This window comes from Podarcis erhardii (genome assembly GCF_964252035.2).
Source record: "Podarcis erhardii genome assembly, chromosome: 2".
Classification (NCBI taxonomy): Eukaryota; Metazoa; Chordata; class Lepidosauria; order Squamata; family Lacertidae; genus Podarcis; species Podarcis erhardii.
Window position 1 is genome coordinate 59,991,514 of NC_138498.1, and position 23,672 is coordinate 60,015,185.

The window sequence follows — 23,672 nt, forward strand, 5'->3', positions numbered from 1 at the left end:
GATGGAATGGAGAGACAGAGCTGCGTGTCATTAGCATGCTGTAGACACTGTGCTCCAAATTCCTGAATGACAGCTCTGCATGGTTTTGTTCAGGTGTTAAAATAGCATAGGAGGCAGAATGGACCCTTGTTGGGATCCCACAACACAAGTAATGGAGGTAAACAGTGAACTCCTAGTACTACTTTCTGGTAGTAACTTGGCAGGTAGGACCCAAATCACTGTATACAGTACCTGCAACTCTGCTTTATAGATGACAATGACAACAACAACAACAACAACACTTTATTATTTATATGCCACCCATCTAACTGGGTTACCCCAGCCACTCTGAGTGACTTCCAACAAATTAAAGGGCACTAACTATCTAGATAATTTAGGCTGCAATCCTAACCTTGCTTACCTGGGAGCAAGCCCCAGTGAATTTAATAGTACTTATTTCAGTGTCGATGAAGGATTACGCTGTTACTCAAGTACGTCTTGACTTAAATGACTGTGGTTTTCAGCTCTGCATAGAGATTTTTCTTTCCTCAGGTAGTAGTAATTACAGTTACTATTGTGGGCTTTGTTATGTCTGGATTCTTTTGATTATGTAATAATATTTATATTGGATTTTTATTTTTGGAATTCTAAGTAAAAAAGAAATGAAGACAGTTGACATATCCATACCACACTGCCTCTTAAAGTAACCAAAGTTTTAAAACATGCTAAAACTAGTCTGGAGCTACATTTTCAGCTGGGGGTGACTTCTGGTGGAGTGGGGGAGGGGATTTTGCTTTTACCCTTTTAAAGGGATGTTTCTAGCAGTTTCCCTCTTTCAAAGGGCCTCACTTTTTTCACTGATTTAAAATAACCTAGTTAAAGATTATTCAAATTTGCTCTTATCTGACTTCTAAATAATATGGATTGATATGGCCCAGAGCAGTTTGGAATTTTTTTGTACCCCACTTCTCATAGATGCCTGATTGTGAACTAAAATTGCTAGCTGTAGTAAGTAGGAAGATAGCCATTGTTCTTTTTATACACTGATTCTTCTTCATTTTCATGTTTATCATTATAATTGATTTATTAATCCCATTCTATACAAGTGTCTCAAGGCGATTTTCATGTAAGATGATTAAAAACACCCAAACATCAGTGGATGGAGTGAGATAGCTCAGGTGGGAGAGCATGAGGCTCTTAATGTCAGGGTTGTGGGTTTGAGATCCATGTTGGACAAAAAGATTCCTATATTGCCATGTTTGGGAGTAGATTACCCTTGTGGTCTTTCTGATTCTATGATTATAGGTTTTAAAACAACGCTGAAACCCTAAAGAAGCAGACCCTCATGGTAAAGATCCATTCATCCAGCTGGGAACATCTGTTGGAACAAAAATACATTCAGTTCTGAGATTGCTAGGAAATTGACTAGCCAATGCCAATTTTGTTTCATGGATTAGCGGTAATTTTAGTAGGGGGGGAAATTCTTCTGTAGATTCCTATCCGGTATTTTGGTACAGCCCATCGGTTTAACACCAATGGACCATGGAAAGTTAATAAGTTCAATGAAGATTGTTCGTACAATGCTGCTTAATGAATTCCTAGTGCTACATACACCTCACCACTGGGTCCCAGTGGCTTCCCAGTATGTTGAGGCATGGTGGACACCTGGTTCGCAAGAGCAAAACACAGAGCCTTCATGTAGATCACGAGACATTTATTAATAAAATGTTGGCCACTTCTGCCCTAGACCATATAAGAACAAGTGACATGTAAGTGGTGACAGGTTCTGTATCCCATTACTAATTCCATGTAATACTTAAAGTTGACCAAAGGCAAGGAAATGTTCTTTCTCCCCCCGGTCCTGTAGTGTGCTTTTAGCACAGCTGCATGAGTCACTCTGGCACACTTATTAAAACAGAAACTGATACAGTATAATTGCAGAATGGATGCAGCCCAGATGATATGTAATGCTAAAATTAAAGGCAGAGAGAGAGGGAGAGGGAATAAGGATAATTAAGAGAAGTGACAGCGGGAAGAACTGAGGGAGGGGAACTGACTAGGTTCAAACAGCGGTATGGAACAACCCCAGTCTCATCCGCCTCAGAACGTTTTGGATCAACTGTCAAGGTGAGACATCACTGCCCTCCTGGCTTTCTGAACCTGGGAAAAGCTGAGCAGAAAGTTCAAAAACCTGGATTTAGGTAAGATGGGTTGCATTAGGCAGCCCGCCAGCATAGCCAATGGTCAAAAGTGGTGGAGAGCGTAAGGTTGAGGAGGGCTAGGTTAGGACAAAGCTGGATGCCTTCCCTACTTTTACTAAAGGTATGCACCTGTATAACTTGAACTCATTCTTTTTTTATGCATCTTTACCCCTTGAATCTCATTAAAGCTGCTGACATCGAACTTTCTTCACTATGCATAGCCTCAGAGTGACGGATGGTCAAACCCACTAAGAAGCACAGGCTCTTGCTTAAGAATAGGTAAAGAGAGATGGAAGAATCTTGTCAATTTAAGCTTCTCATTTTTCCAATCTTAAATTCAGTTCGTGTCATTTCTGCAGCCCATGACATCATCATCATTTAAATGTACGTAAAAATGTCGAAATATATATAAAAATAAAAAAATTGTCCAGTAGCACCTTAGAGACCAACTACGGTAAGTTTGTTCTTGGTATAAGCTTTCGTGTGCATGCACACTTCTTCAGGTACAATGTAAAAATGTGTTTGGCTTTTCAAGCGCAATTCACCTAATACACACAATTTTGTACACAATTTTGCCAGCTGCTTCCTGCAGTATATTGTGTTTTTGCATACTGCTTTGGCGAATGTGCACACTTTTGTGAAGCCATACAGGGCCGACCCACCCAAGAGGCGAAGTGAAGCAACTGCCTCAGGCAGCCGAGTGAGTCCACAGGGGCAGCAGATCTGGTCCCCAGGGAATGCATCATCTGCTGTTGTGGAGGTAGTGGCAGCAACAGCTGCATCTGACATCTCAGCAACCCCCCTAATGACATCTCTACAGTGACCTCTTGGTGAATAGGAGGTGCTGCTTGTCTCCTTCCATCCTTGTTCTTCATGTAGATTGTCACTCCTTATTCTCTGGGAGAGTGCCATTTTGTGGGTCATCTCAGGTGCCAAATACCTTGGGCTGCCCTGCCACTAATTAACCCATTTCTAAAAACTGGTTCTTATTTTAATCAGAGAAGTGGAAATATTGATGGAGAGTGGCATTTTGGTCCCCAGTATATTGGCTCAGGGAGGGTGCATTAGGTGGTTTTGCATTAAAATGGAAACCAAAAGGAATTTTACCCGGGTCCGTAAAGGGTAAAGGGCAGTGGGGTGATGGCAGTAGCATAACTGCTCAGCACAGCATGGTGTGGAGTGGGGATTACAAGAATTGTTACACTGTCTTCTTTGAAGGGTGAGTTGGGGTTGACGAACATGTTAAATGTTAAAAGACCAATGCAGAGATCATTAGCCTGCAGCAGGATTTCACACTTCTAATCAAGCAAAAAATAAAAACCATGGCCATCAACCATTTAAAATGTTTTTTTTTATTCTTTATGTTTCCATTTGTCATAGAAAGAAATATGAAATCTGCATGCAACTTCCTAAATATTTCAAACATTTAAATAGCATATGATAATTTAGCAGTACAGTACAATACATTATACGGCAAGATAATAGAGGAAAATCTCCTGCAGTATATTTACAATTGAAAAGGTAGTTTTGTTATTTATAATTTTTTTAAAAAGAGGAATGCACTGCTTACCGTTGAAAGTATTACATTCAAAATAAAGATGTTGCTTTGTGACTAAAACAGATATATCCACTCCCCTATCAGAGATTCACCACCTCTCATAAAAGGTACATTTTTAAAAGAGTTTCAGACTACAAATCGATGGAACCATACACAATATACCTGAAGCTTAAAATATCTCAAGCCTTTTAATAATAAGAACCGCAGGTGGGGGAAAATGTGCTTTCTTTGTATTAAACTGCTTTAGAAATATTTTTCCCATACAAAATAACAAAAAGAAAGGGGTAGCATATTACATATTACACCCTCTGCAAGGATTAACAGGTGAACAGCTTATATCCAGTTCAAAATTACTGAAAAACCTTATTTCTGAAATTGTACTGCAGAATGTATCAGGCATCCTACACAGAAAATTTTACCTCAGCTTTTCCTTTGTTCTACAGAAATGGAAATCTTCTACAACTAGAACTCTTTACAATGGCATAGAACATTTCCCAAATGCCAAAGAAGAGACATTATTTTGGAACACCTTTTTTAAAAACAACAACAACAACAAAACAAATTAATGATTCGCTGAATGAGCTTATAAAGCCCAGTTTCCAGTAACGGTGATGTATGAACAGCTATTGAATGAAGGTTTTAAAAAACAAAAACAAATGACACCAATTTGTAAATGAAGATTACGTCTCATGAGATTTCTCTCTACAAAGAGGGCTTGTATGAAATCTAGTGTGTAAAAGACCCTTATGAAATCTGGCAGCTTTTATTTTTTATTTTTTATTTTTTACAGCTATAAAATGTAAAAAGTGATCCTTGGTAAAAAGTGCTTTATAACAATATAGATTTTGTGTCTTGTCTTGCGAGAAGTCATCTCCCTCCATTGTCCATCTTTTCCTCATGTCTGCCACAGAATCCCATTTCTTCTGCTAGCTTTCTGCCTTCTTACTCTTCATAAACTCTGCTGAAACAAAAAGAACCAAAATAACAGAAACAGAACTTGCTTTTCAGCTGGCTGGATTTAAACAACAAAACAAGCAACCTCGGAGCCACCCAGGAAACTAAATGCCAAAGCACAATACCTGCCAGCATCCCAAGGCCAATAACTGCTACAAAAGGCTGGTTGCCTTTATGTCATGCCCTCCATAGTCTTAAAATACCTGTCAACATCCTCAAGGCAAGTGAAAGGCTCACCCAGTGAATTGGCAGGTAGGTGCCTATTTAAAATGCCCATCTTTCCAGCCATGTCTTAAAGGAAACCCCTAAAGGAGCTGCCTCAGGTGCCAAAATGTCTTGGGGTGGCCCCGAGTATCATATAACTTTAAGCAATCACAGTTTCCCCCAAAGAATTGTGGGAAGTGTAGTTTGTTAAGGATGCATAGCAGGGCCATCTTACCCATAGGCGCTAGAGGTCTGGGGCACCTGGGCGCTGGACTTTCAGGGGTGCCAGGCCGAGAGTCCGGGGTCTGAGAGTTAAGTCTGGGGAAGAGCCCACCCACTGGTCGGAGCGCTGCGGTGGGCTCTTCTGCTGGTGGCTCTGCACCGCAAGTTCGGGGGCGACCGAGCCAGCGAGACGCTGAGGCGGCTGGCTGGCTCCACCCTCCTGCGTGCCTGGAATTGGGCACCCGGGGGGGGGGCGCCGGGCGGATCTTTGCACCCTGGCACCGCATATGCTTAAGACAGCCTTGATGCTGAGTGTCCTTAGCAGATCCTCATTTCCCTCCCAGGACAACAATTCCCAGCGTTCCCTGGGAAGAGAACTTGATTTAACTCTATGAAAGGACTCTATGAAAGGACCAAGGGGTCTCCTAACCATTATCAGTGCAATTAATTAACTCTCAGTGTAATTAATTAATGTATTAATTATACTCCCCAGGATACTTTGGGGAAAAGCCATGACTGTTTAAAGTGATAAGATGCTGCTTTAAATCTCCAAGGCAAGAGTGAGCCTTTCAACCTTGCCGTCAAGCTTTTCCCGGACTCTTCCTGCTTCATTCTAGCTGCTCTGCTACTCAAAGACGAAATGGTTAGATTCCGTGGGTGGAGAGTTGAATACACACCAGCTGCTTTGTAAGTTACCTTATCACATATCTTCAGGGCACTTCCCTGTGAATCTTAAACAAGAGTTTAAGAGTCAATTACCATGGAAGAAGTGTACAAGTACAACAGCAGCAGTTGACACTGGGCACAGGGGCCTGCGTTGTTTATATCAAATTGCTGTAACTTTCAAGCTCCACCAGCACCGTAAGAGAGGTTATGTGACAGGAGAGGCTGTGAATGCCAACAAATAAGGAAACTGTGAGCCTGTTATTCTGCAGATCTTAGCTGGGTTGTTGGATAGTGTGCTAGACACAGAAGTGTTGTAAAAAGGCAGTTGATAATAGCATAACTCTATACGTAGTATACACCGGAGTTTATTTTTTATACCTAGGACTTCTTTGTAGTTTGTTGTTATATAACTAGGGAGAATTGAGTAAGGAGTGTTGGACTCCTTCCTGACTGATTCATTTCAGAGAAATCATTAGGGGGACACATCTTCATCCCTGTAAAATGGGACAGGGGAAAAAAGTTTACTAGCTCAACAGCCACTTTGCATTGAGGACAGCCTTTTGGAGACCACATGACAATAGTGGCTGGGAGGCAGAATCGGAGGCAAAAGTGGGTGGCGCAAAGGATGTGACTCACCTAGGGATGATGGATAATTCCGTTGGAAATGGAAATACAGTGGTACCTTGGTTTTTGAGCGTCTCGGAAATCAAACATTTCGGCTTTCGAACACCGAAAACCTGGAAGTAACTGCTTCGGTTTTCGAATGCTTTTCAGAAGCCAAACATGCCACATAGCTTCGGTATTGAGTTTTCGGGATGTAAATGCTTCCGGAAATGCATGCTTCGGTTTTTGAACATCAGAAGTTGAAGTGTCTTCTGGAATAGATTACGTTTGAAAACCGAGGTTCTACTGTAGAAGCAGAAATTGCCACAATTGGCCTGTTTGCCCAAGGTCAGAAATAGAAACTGTGCATATAAGTGGTATCCACTATCTTTCTTAAGTACATTATATTTCTTAAATATATTGCTTCCTGCATTGTTTTGATACTTCCCTTGCATTCTGAAATCCTGGACAGCTGCTGCCAAGTGAGAGTAGACAATGTTAATCTGGATGGACCAATGGTCCTCCTTGTTATAAGGCAGCTTCCTGTGTTTCTTTAGCATGTTAGAGAGTCATAGAGCTTCCATTCCAATATATCAATCAATTTTACAACTGTGCAAGAATTATTGTCCCCATAGTGGCAGTGGAGTGAGAGATGGTGACTTACTTAAGGCTCCCTAGTGAGTTCATGGCAGGAGTAAAATGCAAACCATGAACTTCCTGACTCTCACTGCAATCTTTCAGACACTTTGATGCACCACTCAACACCACATAAAGCTAAGGATCTGAAATCCCAACTGTAGTTTTGCCTTCAGTCAGGCAGAGCTTCTGAATTTAAGCTGGTGCAGGCAAGACAGAATATTCAACAAATGTGGATTTCCGTCTTTTTTGCCATCCCATAACAGCAAACTGGAAAGATGTCAGAGTGCATATTCAGCCACTTTTTTGCTGAAAAGGTTGTGGAATGATTTTTGAAACTACAATGTGAATATTTGCCAGAGGAATCCTGTGCAAGTCCCACTCTGTTCAATAGAGTTTACTTCTAGGTAAGTGCATATAGGGTTGCAGTCTCAAAAATGAACAACATAAAACTTCTACTTTTTAAAATGGTTGTGGGGAGGCAATCCAGTTGCTGCAGTTATACAAACAAGCTATGAAGCAGCACGCCATACTTGGGATTGGCCTTATTTCTGGGAAGGAGACGTGCAGGCTTTCATTGCATTTATCTTTTTAAAGCCTCTAATACCTAATTAAAAAATTAATCTGTGAGCTGTGTCCAGCTTCTCCTGGCAAAATCCCCACTGACCTCTATGGCAGTCGGATTGGATTCCGTGGCTTGCATGTTCAGTGTTTTGTCTGTCCCTTAAGCTTGTATTACAAGGGAGGTTTGCATGCAATCAGGCTCTTTGTTCTTAATAGTTCATCTGCTTCTGCTGTTTCACCCCAGGGCAGGTGCGCTGAAGTTCAATGAACCCTGATGCTGAAGGAAATCGCTATTTACATAAGCCTCTATTCATCCAAGCTATAGGGAGAAGCAAAGGTGCTCCCATGATCAATATTCTGGCTTTTTATTTTTATTTTATTTTTTTTAAATATTTTTATTGGATTTTCAAAATTTTTTAAACAAACACAAACATATATCATAAACACAAAACACAAAACAGAATATCTGTAGTTTCATACCCTTACAATCATTACCCTCTTTCAGTGACTTCCCCCCACCCCCCCCAGCCACCTTCCCATTTCATTAAATATCTCAGCAAGTTATTTGTTCAAATCTCTTAAATATTATTCATATCTTTTCTTATAATTTATCCTTTATCCATTTTTACTTTAAATCCCATTATACATATTCAGTTGTTTCTCTAAGGTCGGCCTAATTTCTCTCCCACAAATTCCTTACTCTTTATATTAAATCAAAAAACAATAATATTTCTATTCTAAACCCCAGACTTTTACCACTCTGCACTCCCCTCCCCCTCTGTCCCGGTATTTGCCCCTTCCCACATTAATATCCCAAAGAAAAAAAAAGACAGATTTAACCCGGATTTCTCACATCAGAGGCCCTTAGGCCCCCGTTAATCACTCTCCAGCAATTTTGTTTATAGTCCTTTTTATTGATCTTCTCTTCTCGAAGGAATTCTGTCACCAGTTCCTCATATTTTTCAAACAAAAACAGTCTTTGTCCAGGATCAACAGATCTCCCATGTTGCAGCTTAAAGAAGAAGTCTCCATCATACTTATTCGTTCTTTCGTAGCTTAATGTTTCAGTTGTTCCAGGGACTTCCATCTTTCTCTCTCTTTGCAGATTTATGATCCATTGGTTGTCTTTTTCACTTCTTTTCCTCCCAAAAGTTACAGATATTTGATTGCTCTCTTCCTCCTGAACTCCTTCTTCTTTTTCTTCTTTTTCCCCCAGTTCTGAAGTTGTCTCTTTTTCTGCAGCTGCAGATTCTTTTTCCATCCGGTTAGCTCCACCAACAGATTTGTTTAGTTTAAGATTGAAGGTCATCAGTTGATCTCTCATGGCTAAGCTCTGCTCTTGCAGAGCTCCCACCAGGGAAAACATTTTTTTTATCTCTGCCAGTAGTTTTCCTTCCGCAGCCATTGCAATGTCTTTAGTTCCCTCCAGGGGGATTTCCATCATAGTTCTTTTCCAACAGTTCGTTACTTTGTTATTCAGAATTAGTTTGTTTCCAGTCAATTTAATGTAACACTTTTAGTCCCAACAATATAATTATGACACAGTTTTAACTCAATTTCCAAGCTGACGTCCGTTTGACAGCTCTTTTGACAGCTGTCAAACACCTTGTTTTTTCTCTCGGGTTCCCAAGCAGGGCACTGCCCGGGTTCGGGGGGGGGGGTCCGCCAAAAGCAAAACCTCTGGGATTCCCCTCTCTTCACTCCAGCACAAGTAACTTTTTCAACCAATTTATGAAAGTGTTCTTTCTCCTTTCAACACCAGAGTCTTTCCGACTTAGTGCTCCTCTCCTTGCTTTAAGTCTTTTGGTGGGGGGGGGAGTGTGGACTTCCTTTTTAACACATCCCCCGCTCGTACTCAAATTCAATGATAAAACTTTTAGTGCCAAAATTTCCTTCTACTCACGAGTTGTTTTTTCAGTCCAAATTTCAGGAAGAAAGATAGCGCTCTCCGGTCATGGCTCGCGGCTTCGCTCCGCCAAGGCAGCGATCGACTCTCAGCTCCACGCCACTCTCCGGTCCCCTCCGTAGCCTTTAAAAAGGCTCTTCGCGGGTCGGGGAGGGCGCTTAAGGTGCCCGCCGAGTCTCCATGTCCGCAGGCTTCAGCGCCTGCGGTTTCTAAGGGTCCCCGTGTCGCCGGCACGGCAAGACCCGTCCTTAGCGGAGCCGATTCCCTCCAGAGCTCGGAGGGAATCCGCCATTACCCGTTCGCGCTATCCCGGAAGTCAATATTCTGGCTTTTTAACCTAGGAAAGAGAAGTTTACTTTGTTCTTTCACCATGAGCCTTTTGGGTGAGCTCAGGGTTAGTCGTGTAACAAAGATTTTTGCGGAACGCTAATGTTGCTTTAGTTACTTAAGATTCAAAGATTTGCTGCACCAGTGCTCAACCAGAGGCATTGTAGCCACTGTGCCAACGTAACACCAGAAATTACAGCATCGATCTGGAATTTGCTGGTATAATAAGGCAATACAGAGGGTGACATGTTATATTCCTGTGAGCATAACTGAACTTTCCCAAAATCTGAAGGCTAATCTTAAAGGGCTGTTATCTGCAGAGTGGTAAATGAATGGCAGGCAGTTGCATGAGTTAAACAGAGCCAGAGGCTCTCATGTGGCATAATGCATAATAAATACAGCTATTGAAATGGGTCTCTAGTTGAGCATGTTACGAACCACAGTGTCAGTTGCTTTTTGTCTGAAGAAAAATAGCTGAACTTATGTGGGATGGGGCATATTAACCATCATAAATTGCTTACCGCAGATCTTAAACCTGAGACCTACATAGTATTAGAGATCTAACTATTGTACCATCACACTGAGCTCTGCCCAAAAACAAAGAATCATGGAGTGTGGAGAAGTCATATATGTGGGAGTCACCCAAGCAGCGCATTGGCCAGAACAGGTCATGTGGCATAGTCTGTTCTCTCTAAGAACATCCTTGTTAGACCAGAATAATGGTCAATTCTCCCTTAATAGCATCTTTATTATAACATTTGGTTAATATATAGAGAATAATTTGATTCCTGTCAGGAAAGTGAAATGTCACAAATCTGCAGGTGTCTAATTTCCTATTGCCTTGAGCATTAAAAGAAACAACAATCCACAACAATCCTACGTATGTTTACTCAGAAGTACTCCACATTGAGTTTGATAGGGCTTACTCAAAAGTTAGGGGTATAGCATAGCAGCCTTTAAAACATTTTCATTCACAAACTTTGGGAGAGTCGGTGAAAGCAATCATTAAGGACCCTTTTCAGAGGACAATGTTTAACTAGCATTTAATTGGGGCCTGTTGTCTGATCTTTATCTACTGCATTCACCATATTAGCATGCTGTATGCAAGCAGGGCTTAGAACAAAGCACATCTTCAGTGCTATAGCTCAGTACTGGAAGCTGCAAAGTAATATGAAAAGAATTCACCTGATCATAGACAAAGTTTTTTCCCAGCCCACCAGTGTATGTACTTCAAGGGAAAGGGGGCAGGTTTTAGAGCAGGAATAGTGAGCCTGTGTTCTTGTGGATGAGATTGGACTCCAACTCACATCAATTAAATTGGTCAATTAAATTTTACCCATTGGAATTAATAGACTTAACTTAATCATGCTTATTACTTTCAGGGGATCTACTCTGAGCAACCTAGCAGTTCAAAAGCATGTCAAAGTGCAAGTAGATAAATAGGTACTGCTCCGGCGGGAAGGTAAATGGCATTTCCGTGCGCTGCTCTGGTTTTGCCAGAAGTGGCTTAGTCATGCTGGCCACATGACCTGGAAAAACTGTCTGTGGACAAACGTCGGCTCCCTTGGCCAGCAAAGTGAGATGAGCACCACAACCCGAGTCGTTCACTAGTGGACTTAACTGTCAGGGGTCCTTTACCTTTACATTTTACTCTGAGCAAAGCCTAGCTGAATACCACCCATTGTTTCCACTTTACACTTACAGTGGTACCTCAGGTTAAGTACTTAATTCGTTCCGGAGGTCTGTTCTTAACCTGAAACTATTCTTAACCTGAAGCACCACTTTAGCTAATGGGGCCTCCTGCTGCTGCCGCGCTGCCAGAGCACAATTTCTGTTCTCATCCTGAAGCAAAGTTCTTAACCCGAGGTACTATTTCTGGGTTAGCGGAGTCTGTAACCTGAAGCATATGTAACCTGAAGCATATGTAACCCGAGGTACCATTGTACAGGTTTGTTGTGTAGTTATATGACTTGTTTCAGCGTCCCTATGTATTTAAATGAGACAGCAAACATGAGCCTTTAGACGGTGGGTGAAAACAGCCAAGCAGTTTTGTTGATGTGGGGGTTATACTGTTAGCCATTTCAGTCCAGACTATGCAACTTCGTGTGTGTGTGTGTGTGTGTGTGTGTGTGTGTAAAATACAGTGACCTGTCAGAGAAAGAATTAACGTGATCGGTCTGACAACCCAGAGGAATCCAGAAATTAAGAATTAAGCCCTTGGCCTCAGGCAGCCCTCTTCTCACCAGACATCCTCAGTTGTGTGGCATATGGATGTCTAGGCACGTTTACATCTGACGTGCCTTGCTCTTTACAAGCCAAAGGCAGATTCTTAGCATTATTTAAACATAAGATCTTGAGTATTTTATTTCCTCTGTGGTAGCCTTTAAAAAGTAAACAAGAGGAAATGAGGTTACATAATAGTTGACATTTAGCAGTGCAAACCATTTTCTCTCCGGCTTCCCAAGTACTACCGCAAGAGTGCTGGCAGACAATCAGGCAAAACTATCAGCATGACTGAGGAAGGGACAAAAAAACCCCCCAAAACAAAACAAGGCTCTCTAGGAAGCAAGTCCTATTGGACTCAATGGCACTTACTTCTGAGTAAACATCTTCATTTCACAGACAGGCTAAATTACTGTCCCAGGATTTGAGTCAGTACCTGCCAAGGCCTTCACGCCAGCCTTGTTTGTCTGACGTGGTTCCTGAATGTCACCCAGACAGCTCAGAATGCTGTAGAGTACATGAAGTGTGTCCCACTTTATGTTCACAACAACCCTGTGATGTAGTTTTGTTCAGAGTGTGCGATTGGCCCATGGCTGCCCAATGAGCTTCATGGCTGAGTGTGGATTTGAACTCAAGTTATGCCACCCACTCTCAAACTCTTTAACCACTATGCCACACTGTCTTTCTCAAAAACTAATTGTGCTCAAAAATAGCTGCAGCTGCTGCACTTACTCATATTCATACTATGCATTTAGCAGCTGCACAGTGACAATACAATTCAAGAGAATGACACCTGCCATAAAGATAGTCACAATAAAATCAAAAGAGCCAAGGATTTGGGGAAATGAGGCAAAAAAGAAAGAGGAAGTAGTAGAAGTAGTTCCAATTTGTGAATTGATTTCTCCTACTACATTGGCTGTTGGATCTAGTTGTTTGGTCCTTAAGCTGACTTGGATTTATGCTTAAGCCCTTGTGTCCAAATTGTGAAATAAAAATGGAACTGTCATTTGAAATGTTTGATGTTTTTTGAAATCTGGGATTTAACTTGACAGCTCAACACTTTCCCTTTAAATTACATTGATACTACACTTCCGATATGAAAGCCAGCAGCGATGTCACACTTGTCACTGTGATTTATGGGTCAAGTGTTCAAGTTAGACAGAGACATCTTATCCCAGAATAAACACATGTACTTAATAACCCAAGATACCTCTTGCTCATAGGGGCAGGAGGCTGTCCTGCGCTCTGGACACGAGTGATACCCACCTCTCTTTCTCTTTCCATATTGTGTACCACTTAAGTAATCTTTTGGTACTCGGGAGTTTGGGATGCAAGCAGTACTGGTGGCCACCTCGGAATCGGGATTTCATTGTGACTCTGAAAGGAAAGACAAGTTGTGAAGATGGAGCTGCCGTAATAATGTTAACAAACATGGATTCTTAACAGAACGATAGCTAGCAGTCTAATCCTAAGAGGTTGTTATATAGCACTGGTCCCCCATCTCCCCCACCCCATCCTGCAGTGTATTACATACACGCCATATTGTTGTTTGCTGCACTAATGCCTCCAATCCCAGTTGGTTGGGATGGATGTGATGTCATGGAATGTTTATGGACATTCCAACTCTGAATAGGGCTGTCTCATTTAAAGCCCATTTGGAAGCCCATGCGTTGCAAAACAGATTGTCAGTGTCATCGAGCTTCGATAGCACCCATCACCTGCTGGAGGGGAGGAAAGCAAGACTGGATACAGTCTTCTTCCTGCCAGAATGGCAAGCAGCTGACTAGACCAACTATTTGTTGGCTGGGGAATGTACAAGAAGGGGACTCCATCAAGCATGGATCATCAGTGGCACAATTCCAGGTGGCTAAATGGATTATTTTTCACTCTTAGTAGATTGAGGCAACCATGTGCTGCTTGGAAGCAGCTGCTGGGGCTAGCAAAGTGAATCAAAGCTGATCTCTGGGGATCTAGTGAGCCTTTTTGGTGTCACAGCTGTCAGAAGATCCTCAGGGTTGCCACACCCTCTTGGGGTGGCCACTTGTGCATGCATGGCATAAGAAGAGAACTTGCATCACCATGACAGAGGACCCCAAGCTGCATAAAATTTGCTCATGGTAATTTGTATGTATGAGTGCAAATAATCACTATAATTTAAAGAATCTCAAAATCCAAGAATTGTACAGTTGGAAGCGACCACAAGGATCATCTAGTCCAACCCTCTTCAATGGAGGAATCTTTTTGCACAACGTGGGACTCACACCCATGACTCTGAGATTAAGAGTCTCATGCTCTACCAACTGAGCTATCTCAGGTGACAAAATAGCTCACCATAATAGGGAAGACACCAGTGGATGTGTGTGCGCCTGCTCAGTCTGCTGCCCAGATGGTCATTGTCAAGGTTTATAGACTACTTCAAGGCTCCTGCTCCCCCTTTTTATGTGGTTTCTTATTTTTAAATGAACGTCAGATAAACAGACCTTCAAAACAGAGGACTGCCCTCTGACACACGGTGACCCTATATCCATACAAGCAGCCCATTAATTTCACTGGGTTTGGCAAAGCTGTGAAGCTTTCCATGTCATGTTTAGTCTTTGCCTGGCCAACAATAAATTTGTCTTGCATCAGCCAGACATTAGCTCTCTTCCTTTACTTTGCAGTATAATGACTTTCCTTCCAGTCTGTTCAGACCTCAGGGTATTGTGTCCCCAGCGTTCCAGCTTTTCTTTCTTGTCTATGTCTGCAAAAGGTTCAGCTTTCCAACACAGTCTTACACTGAGTCAGCTAAATAATTATCCCACTTTCCTATTTTCAGACCTGATTAGCAACAGCTTTTATATCTACCGCTCCAGGATCTCAAATATATCTAGATATATATTTTCCAGCTGTACTCCTTAAAATTCCTTACCTGAGATGGAATGTGGAATATCTTAATGGCAAAGCCATGCAAACAAGCAATGACAGACAGAACACAATGTTCTGACTACGTAAAGTCTGATGCATTTTTTTTAAGGATTTTAATCGCTTTTGGGTTGTTGTTTTTTATTATCACAACGACTCCAGAAAAATCTAGCAGTTGTTAACAAATCTCTTGTTGTTTCTTTGAAAAGAATGGGATTCCAGTCAAAATGAAGAAAATGATCATGTCATGATGGTTTCTTCATGAAAAGTTTGTTTCTGAAATACTGCAATAATTCTACATGCAGAAATGTGGGAGGAGATTGTTAGGAAAGGCTGCCACACATTTCTCTCTCTCTCTCTCTCTTTCTTTCTTTCTTTCTTTCTTTCTTTCTTTCTTATAATAATGATAATAACAACTAAATTTATGTAACATTTAAGAGGTGGCTCTTGCAGCAGTTTGCAAATTTAGTCAAAACTCCCACTCCATGCTGCAACAAAGTGCAACCAAACACACACAAACATTCCTGGTTCAGTCTCTTCTACGCTAATTTCCTTCAGAGCAGCATTGCAGTTTCAAACATTTAAAAGAAAAGGAGAAAGGGAAAGGAGGAGGAGATATACTGAGAGGGAACAAACTTTTAGGGCTGTGAAAATGTATCTGAAATATTGAACAACGTCAGCTGTTCTTGAAAAAGATGAGAAGGGAGAGTTTTGCACTCCGGACCTTGTTCCATATCTAGAGCTCCACTCCCAAGCGGGCTTAACTGTGTGCGTTTTCTTGATGATTTTTCAGGGAGAGCGTAAAGTTTCTCTAATGGGCATTTCATTTATGTTTGTACCTCACGGCTTCTGCCTTTTCATTTGGCTGCCAAATCTGGCTGAGCTTCTAAAGGTCTGGAGCACACGTCTCTCCCATACCCATCCTGGAGAAGCTTGCTATTGTTTTTTCCTTGACGGCCTTTCAGCGTCCTTCTACTGCTGGCATCTTGTTTGTGAGAGCATACTGCTGTTTGGTTTTCCCATCAGGCAGGCAAACTCAGAGGCCCAGACTCCAGTCCTTGGCAGCCAAGGCTTGGGCAGGAAAGCCTCGCACTGCTTTTGTCATGCTGATGCACGTTTCTGAACTCTTTGTCAGCCCTGGGTTACTGATGTAATGGAGACATAACTGTGTATGCGAGCTGACTGGGAAACTGCTACCTCCGCACCTTGTGGGAGTTTGCTAATTTGTAAGGACCTGTCAGGAAAGGAGGTCACTGGCACATCGGTCCACATGGAGGGAGGGTGGAACACCCATTTCCTGGTGTTCACATAGAAACTCTGGCTCATATTTTTGGACGGAGGAAAGAGAGAGCAAAAAGGGAGGGGTGGCCTTCTTCCTTGGCGATGGAGTGAACGGTCTGGCCTGCTATTCCAGTACACAAGGTAGGAAGAAAATTCTGCATCCCCACCTTCCTCTTGGCTGGCTCAGCCACTCCTTTTTCTGGCCCAGTTTTTCCCACTAAGCTACAATACCAGCCATACCAATGAATTACTGTCCTGAACTTGCCAGTTCTTCCTGGGAGTTTCTGAAGGCAATTTTCTCTCACCATCCGAGGACTACCTGAGTCTCCATCACATGCTCTTGGGTTTGTTGCCCCCCTAGGACTATGCATGAGACAAAGGAAGCTCAGAAATTCAGTTTTCTTCTGTCCAGCCTCCAACACTCATTGGCCATGGACTTCTAAATTGCAACCATTGCTATGCTGCCACTTTGAATGTGATGTAGCTGCATATATTGGCACCACCCTATGTTTCTATATATACAGGGGTGATTCTGAACTCCCATCAGCTCCAGGCAACATGGTCCAACAACATCATGCTCAGCAAGTAGAGCAGAAGAAACTCTTAATCTCAGGGTTGTCAGTGTGAGACCCACACTGAGCAAAATATTCCTGCATTACAGGGGGTGCACCAGATAACCCTTGCGGTCCCTTCCAACTCTACAATTCTGTTCCTATGATCATTTGGAGGTCAGTGTTCAGGGATGATGGAAATTATAGTCCAACACTATGTAGAGCACAGAACATTTGATGTATGGAATGCTATTTCCAGAGGCAGTATACCCTGAGTACCAAATCCTAGGGGGAAATAGTAGTGAACAAAAAATGAACATATTCACTTTTTATGTACTTCTGGAATATTCTTCCTAGGTAAAACCACCTGGTCATCTCACTGACTTCTTTCCCCCCTTATGCAAATATATTTGTTTGTTCAGAAGACATTTCTTGACTGCTTCTTTTACTAACTCTGCTGCTGCAGCAATGATACTTTTTATCCAGGCTGAATGTTGATTGCATGATTGATGTACTGGTGGCATTTTGTGTTATAATTGTGCTTTTGTGATGCTTCCTGGATTTTAATATTTTTAATTGTGCATTTGACAGAAAATGTGCCTCGTACGATTTTAAAGAAACAAGGGTTTGCTGTTGATTCCTGAAACTCTGAATCCACCTGAGTTCAGCTCTTGCAGAATCTTAGTGCATTACGGCAAACCTGTTAAACTAGGCTAGACTGAGCCAGGGAGTCATGGAGAAAAGTGCCGGACTCCAGATCGCAGTGGAGAGAAAGTTCACAGATATAAAACCTTTTCTTGTGAGTTAGGCATGCATAGGAAATTTTCCCATTGGAGTTCCCCCCGGATTCTGAATTATCTGAAATTGTGTGCAGAGCAGTACGGATACAATAGCAACCTTCCATCTTTCTGTTTTTGATTTCTGGATTCCATTTAGGATTCTGCACACGTACGGTTTTACTCTTTTTCCAGGTTGTGTCTCCCCACTTCCCCTCCCGCCTTACTGGTTAGTAATCTGCAGAAACACACATATGTGCATTTATTTAAAAAACAGCAAAAAAATGAATCTTTATGTTATTGTACAAATACACAAAAAGGGGGAGTTACAGACTTTAAACTATGAAAACTGTGCATGTGCCAATTCCTAAAATTAATTTCAGAATTATCAACAATAAGCTGGGCAAAATGCAAGGCAGAGCCGACCTGTTAAAATGAATGGGCAAAATGGAAGAAGGGGCGTTTGCTGATCTCTGTTAGCAGCCAGGCGTGCTGAGGACAGTACATCTGAAGAGAAGAGCAATGCCAAAAACACAAGCCAGGCAGTTCCAAATAACCAGAATATGGGTGGTGGTGGTGGGGACCTTCTTCCTAAACTATATGAGTATAGTTGTTCGGGTCATTCCAATGCAGGAATGACAATATGAGTATTAACTCATTCATTTCTTATAAAGAGATTTAGCAGAAATGTGTATCTAGTCACTGACACAGCATTTAAGAAGTCTGTCCCATATAATGTATTTTGGGATTATGAAAGTGGAAATTATTATTATTTAGAAATATCAACATGGGTGTCAAATCAGTGTCTTGGGCATTATGAGTTGCATCCAATCATGCAAGCCGTAGGATCCTCACACAGTCTACCTTTCTCTACCCTTCACCCCCTTTCTCTGTACCCCCTGAAAAGCCTCTGCATCCGAACAGTGTGGGCTGTGTCTTATGGGGCTGCAATGAGAGTGGGGATAATCTGGAATCAGGCAGAAGAAGCCTTGATCATTAAGGGAAGTGTAGTCGAATGTGCTTTGATGGAGAAACAGGTTTCTACTGGGAATGTGCTAATCAGCATAATTGTAAGAAAGCTTTGCCCCATTCAAAATATTTCCAATGTAATCAGGGAATACAACATAGTTACAAGCACACACCTCTTTTAGGCTTCAGAGATGCCTGTATCTTTACCCAACATGAGTAAAAGTAGCTGCGGGGAGAGGGGTCAGTGGAGAATGGAAGAAAAGGAAAGTTCTATAAAGTCCCTCTACCCAACATCCAAAAAAAGAATCATAGAACACCATGAAATGTATAACTCTGCCCTGTGAAAAAAAATCAGATGAGTTTTGGCAATTTACTTGGTAGGCTCAGTTTGATCCGAAGAAAAACTATTTGTGCTTCCCACTAGAAAAGCAGATCACGATGTATAGACATGTTTGGAGGCTTTTAGAAAGTTACTATAAAATAGAAGACTTTGCTTTGCCTACAGAGATTTGCATTAAACTATTGCTCACTGGCTAATATGCTTTGCTCCCAATACTTTATGAGAACCACTGTAATCGAAACATTAGTTGCCAGGGTTTCGATTTCAAACCAACTCATCCAAGTGTAGTATGGTTTGCTTTTAGTACATGGTTCACACAACAACTGTCCGCCTATCTGACAAGTGTTTTCCATTTTCTTGAACACCTGAGCATTTCTGTCACTGCAACAGAAATCAATGGGCATCAGCTGCTTCCAGTGTGGAAATAAGTGGTCTATACTGTGGACTCACCCATTGACCTTAAGCCAAGGAGTGCAAAGATGCTATTTCTGGTCATTTTCTTTCATACCAACCATTTCCCAACCACTGAAAACCATATAATCTTTCTCATTTCTAGGAACATTCCATTCAGCGGCAGATGGAGCAAAGCTAAAAATCAGAATCGGATAAATACACTGGAGGCCTTAATCTGCTGTCCGTAAAGTGAGTAGATACAGGTCATCAAGTGAGGATTTGTTCCCAGTCACGTTGACTGGTTCTTAACCTCTAGGTGTGTCCCAATCCACAATTAGCCACCAGTTGTTTGGCATTGCATTCATGAGCTAGTCAGCAGGTTCCCAGAACCTTTCAGTGCAGCGGGCCAGTCCCAGACAACAACAGAGATGTTGTGAGCCCTGAAAATGGCCATTCCCCCTTTCCATATGCCCACTCCCATGCCCCCCACATTAGATTTACCATTTGGAAGCAATTGAGCTTCTTTCTGGCAACCTTGCTATGACTGAGAGGGCTGTTGTGCATAAGGAGGGTTGGGTTGTGTTTCTAGCAGCAGCTGACGCAAACAAGACCCAGTTATGATGCAACACAGCCTTCTCTCTCTCTCTCTCTTTCTAAGTAGGGAACAAGTTGGTTACCACTTGTTATGTAACTAGTTCCAAAGCAGCATCCCGAGGAGGAATTCTAATTGTTTTATTTCATAATGTTGGCCTGGCCCCGTTCTGACAAATGACATGGCAGTGTGAAAACAAACAAACAAAAAGTTTCAGACTTTTAATTTGGCACGCCTCACAAGAAATGCCTAAGCAGAAATGATCTCATTCAAAGTTGTGCAAGTTGAAACAGGTCCCCGAAGATAGAGAGGTAATGTTTATATTTGAGGCTGAGCACTTTGATTTATTGACACCGGTTACTCCACGTAACGAAGAGGTGTTCCACATGTACAAGCCAATATTTATGTGGAAGTTCAATTCCACGGAGTGTGATGGGATTTATGGCAACCTTATGGTGCAATCCTGAACTCAATTGCTTTAAGCCCACTGGAGAGAATGGGATGAAGGTTGCAATCCTATATTAACTTATCCGAAAGTAAGTCCCATTGACCTCAGTGGGGCTTATTTCCGAGTAATGTATAGGATTATACTGCCAAGCACTTGTGCAATATTGCAGCCTTCTATAGCAGATATTTGGAAGCTCAATGAAATAAAGATAGATAGATAGATAGATAGATAGATGATAGATAGATAGATAGATAGATAGATAGATAGATAGATAGATAGATAGATAGATGATAGATGTTAGATAGATAGATAGATGATAGATAGATAGATAGATAGATAGATAGATAGATAGATAGATAGATAGATAGATGATAGATAGATAAGGCACCTAATGTTGCTCATTACATTTATGGGCATTTTAATATTACCCTCATAAGCCTTGTCTTCTTTTCTAGCAATTTACAATTAAGCAGATTTACTATATCAGAGACAGATGGAACATTTTCATAACAGTTACCAATTGTGCTGGGTTTAACATGTTACCATACTGTCATAGGCATTTTCTCTCTCTTTAAAATATTTAAAAGGCAGAAAAACAATCTGATTGATACAAACATATTTATTTTGATAGTACCCTTAAAAAAAAAATAAGGTGTGACTTACATGATCATTCTTTCCTTGCAATATGGATACTTTGGCTTCTCTTCCAGCTTTTGTATATCACTGAATCTTATCTTGGGGCCCTTTCTTGCGCATCTGCATTTTGATCCTAGAAGAAAAAGTATTTACCCATTTGTGTATATAAAATTCATTTCATATTATACATGTCCTTATCACTGCTCCCAAACTCTCTTTAATTCACGAGCTATTTAAACATATACAGTATAGAAAAAGTTCATCTTTTCTACAGTTTAATATGAAAGAGGACATTACTGTATTTTTTTATCTAGGATAGTTGTAATCCTAAGCAACATATTGCAAAAAACAAAAGTTTTTCACTGAGCAAGATCTTAAGATTGCAACCATTGTATATGGTTAAGTGAATTCCACTGAAGTTAGTAGACTACCCAACCAATTAATGTAAGTAAGAGCTAATAAGTTGACTAGGACTAATTCAGAAGTATGGTAAGTGTGCACAGGTCTGCAATCTTTTGTATTTGAAGCCATGTGGCGGTCCTGTCTTTTAAAAGTGCACCTGCTGTGATCAAACTTTGTAAAAAATATGCACATTAAGATAAATAAACAGTCAAGCCACACTATTCAGATGATGGTTAAATATAACTTTTGCTACTGATTGCTTCTTTTTTTAAAAAAATGGAAAATAAATATAAAGACTTCTGAATTCTTTTGGAATTATTTGATATACAAATTGTCAAAGCAGCATCTGAGCTGGGCAAAAATCAGCCCTTCAAATTAAAGGGTGGCCAATTTAAAACCATTCCCAAGAGCATGGACCAGTACTTAATGGGCTGCAGAGTTTGGCTGAAACTGTACCGGTCAAAGTTCTAGTTACTTTCCCCACTGTGCCTTAATGTGTGTGAATTCACCATTCCAAAGGAGTCCACACCAGATTAAATGCAAGGGGAATATTTCCTGTGATATGCACTTCAGCTCAGCTAAAGTTGGGAAGAAGCTGGGGTTTCTGCCTTTCTGGTGTTCTTGCTATACAAATCTATAGCTTAAAATATATTTGCTCTGGGATTTTTTTTTTTTTTTAGTTCAGGTGTCAGTTGCTTCTAAGTACATTTCAAAACTATTTCAACAAGCGGTAAAAGTGAAATGTGTGTGCATGAGAGAAAGAGAAAAAGAGAGAGAGGGAGGGAATGAGGGAGAGAGAAAAGGTGCTGAAATGCATGGTAAGTGAATAACCTGTAACTTACCTTCCACGCTGGTAAAGCAGATTACAATGAACAGTAAGAGGAAAACTGCTGTCAAGAGCTTCATGATAAGAAGACCTGGAGGAACCTAAAGGTATGCTCTCTTAGATTTCACTTGGATAAACTGCTGTCTTCCCTTTGCCTCTTTGATCAGACGCACTGGTCAGACTGAGACTTGGTGTTGCCACACTATAGATTGCAATGTGAATGAATGCCTATGATCTGCTCTCTCCTGGTTGCTGCTGCTTCTGCTACTGCAGCCCTGTCGGTTTCAGCTGCTGTCTGTCTGCGCTCTGCCGCTTCCCTCCTCTTTTAAAACAGCTCCCGCTGCCCTTTCCTCAAACTCATTAATATGCAGAGAGACTAAATTACTTTCAGCAATTTCGCAACCCCAAAAAAGGGGGAGGGACTTACAGGGAACGAAAATAACTGATTCTGCTGAAGGCACTGAGTATTTTAGAGGATAACATACACTGCAGAGAAGGAGAAGATGAGGAGGGGGGGGGATTGAGAAAGAGGTGGCTTTTAACTCTCTGCCCCTTTGGGTCTTTGAGGTGGCAAGGCTGCCCTTTTTAACAAGGTGGCGTTGCAGTTGGTTCTGTGATGCTAGATGGACCCATAGAATATGTCTCTTTCCCTCCTTCAGAAAACCACATTTTAAAAATGTGCACAAGCAGTGAAAGAGCTACAAGAACTTCAAGATAAGAATTTGTTAGATCACCGCCATACATTGTAATGCTGTGATCTGAGCTGGGAGCAGGTCATTGATATGCAATAAGTAAGGTAGCCCAGTGACCTTGGGGGCTAGGATGTTGCATGACAGGTGGCTTTTGACAGATCTGAACGTTTTGAAGAATTGCTTCTATAGGATTTCATCCTTAATCATAGAACACAAAGACTATCCTTCATTTTGCAATAGCTTCAATCCTTTGGGTGACATGGAAGATTCATCACACATCAGCTGTGTTTTGTAGTTTCAATGTTTTGATATGGCAACCCACCCAATTCCTGCCAAATGTCTTGGGAAACGGGAAGTATGCTTATAGAAACAATGGGTGAAATCCAATCCTGCTGCCCCATTTGTGGAAAGCCTGTTGACCAAGTCCCCTTCTCTTTATAACCCCTATGCCACCTGTCACACTGTGTTGGAGGGTCTCTAACTCTCCGGGGCTGATTTTCAGGGAGTGCAGAACCCAAAGAGTGCTCACTAATGGTTCCTCATCATCCTGAAAAAAGTGACAAGTAGAGTGCCACAGAGTAGTGTCCTGGGCCTGTTGTTGTTCAACATCTTTATAAATGACTTGGATGAAAGTACAGTGGTACCTTGGGTTACAGACGCTTCAGGTTACAGACACTTCAGGTTACAGACTCCGCTAACCCAGAAATAGTACCTCAGGTTAAGAACTTTGCTTCAGGATGAGAACAGAAATCGTGCTCCCACGGCAGCGGGAGGCCCCGTTAGCTAAAGTGGTACCTTAGGTTAAGAACGGTTTCAGGTTAA

General features: G+C 41.5%; 1 protein-coding gene and 1 long non-coding RNA gene across 3 annotated transcripts in view; one reads left to right on the top strand and one right to left on the bottom strand.

Annotated features, from left to right (window-relative positions):
* Window positions 1-12,356, top strand: part of LOC309335419 — a 31,163-nt gene extending 18,807 nt beyond the window's left edge. Inside the window, exon 2 of the long non-coding RNA XR_014153491.1 lies at window positions 11,642-12,356. This is a non-coding gene — a long non-coding RNA (uncharacterized lncRNA). The remainder of the gene's footprint in view (window positions 1-11,641) is intronic.
* On the bottom strand, window positions 3,512-22,484 carry CXCL14 (C-X-C motif chemokine ligand 14). Of its 2 annotated transcripts, none has more exons than XM_081850449.1 (4): window positions 22,175-22,484; window positions 20,958-21,063; window positions 13,310-13,420; window positions 3,512-4,699 (listed from the first exon to the last, which is right to left on the bottom strand). In XM_081850449.1, exons 1-4 carry the CDS (start codon window positions 22,236-22,238, stop codon window positions 4,681-4,683), a joined length of 300 nt encoding a protein of 99 aa, XP_081706575.1. In that variant the 5' UTR covers window positions 22,239-22,484; the 3' UTR covers window positions 3,512-4,680. The 2 variants fall into 2 exon arrangements, with proteins under 2 accessions (XP_081706575.1, XP_081706576.1); XM_081850450.1 differs by having other exon boundaries at window positions 3,512-4,696; window positions 22,175-22,479.
* Between the last annotated feature and the right edge of the window lie 1,188 nt (window positions 22,485-23,672).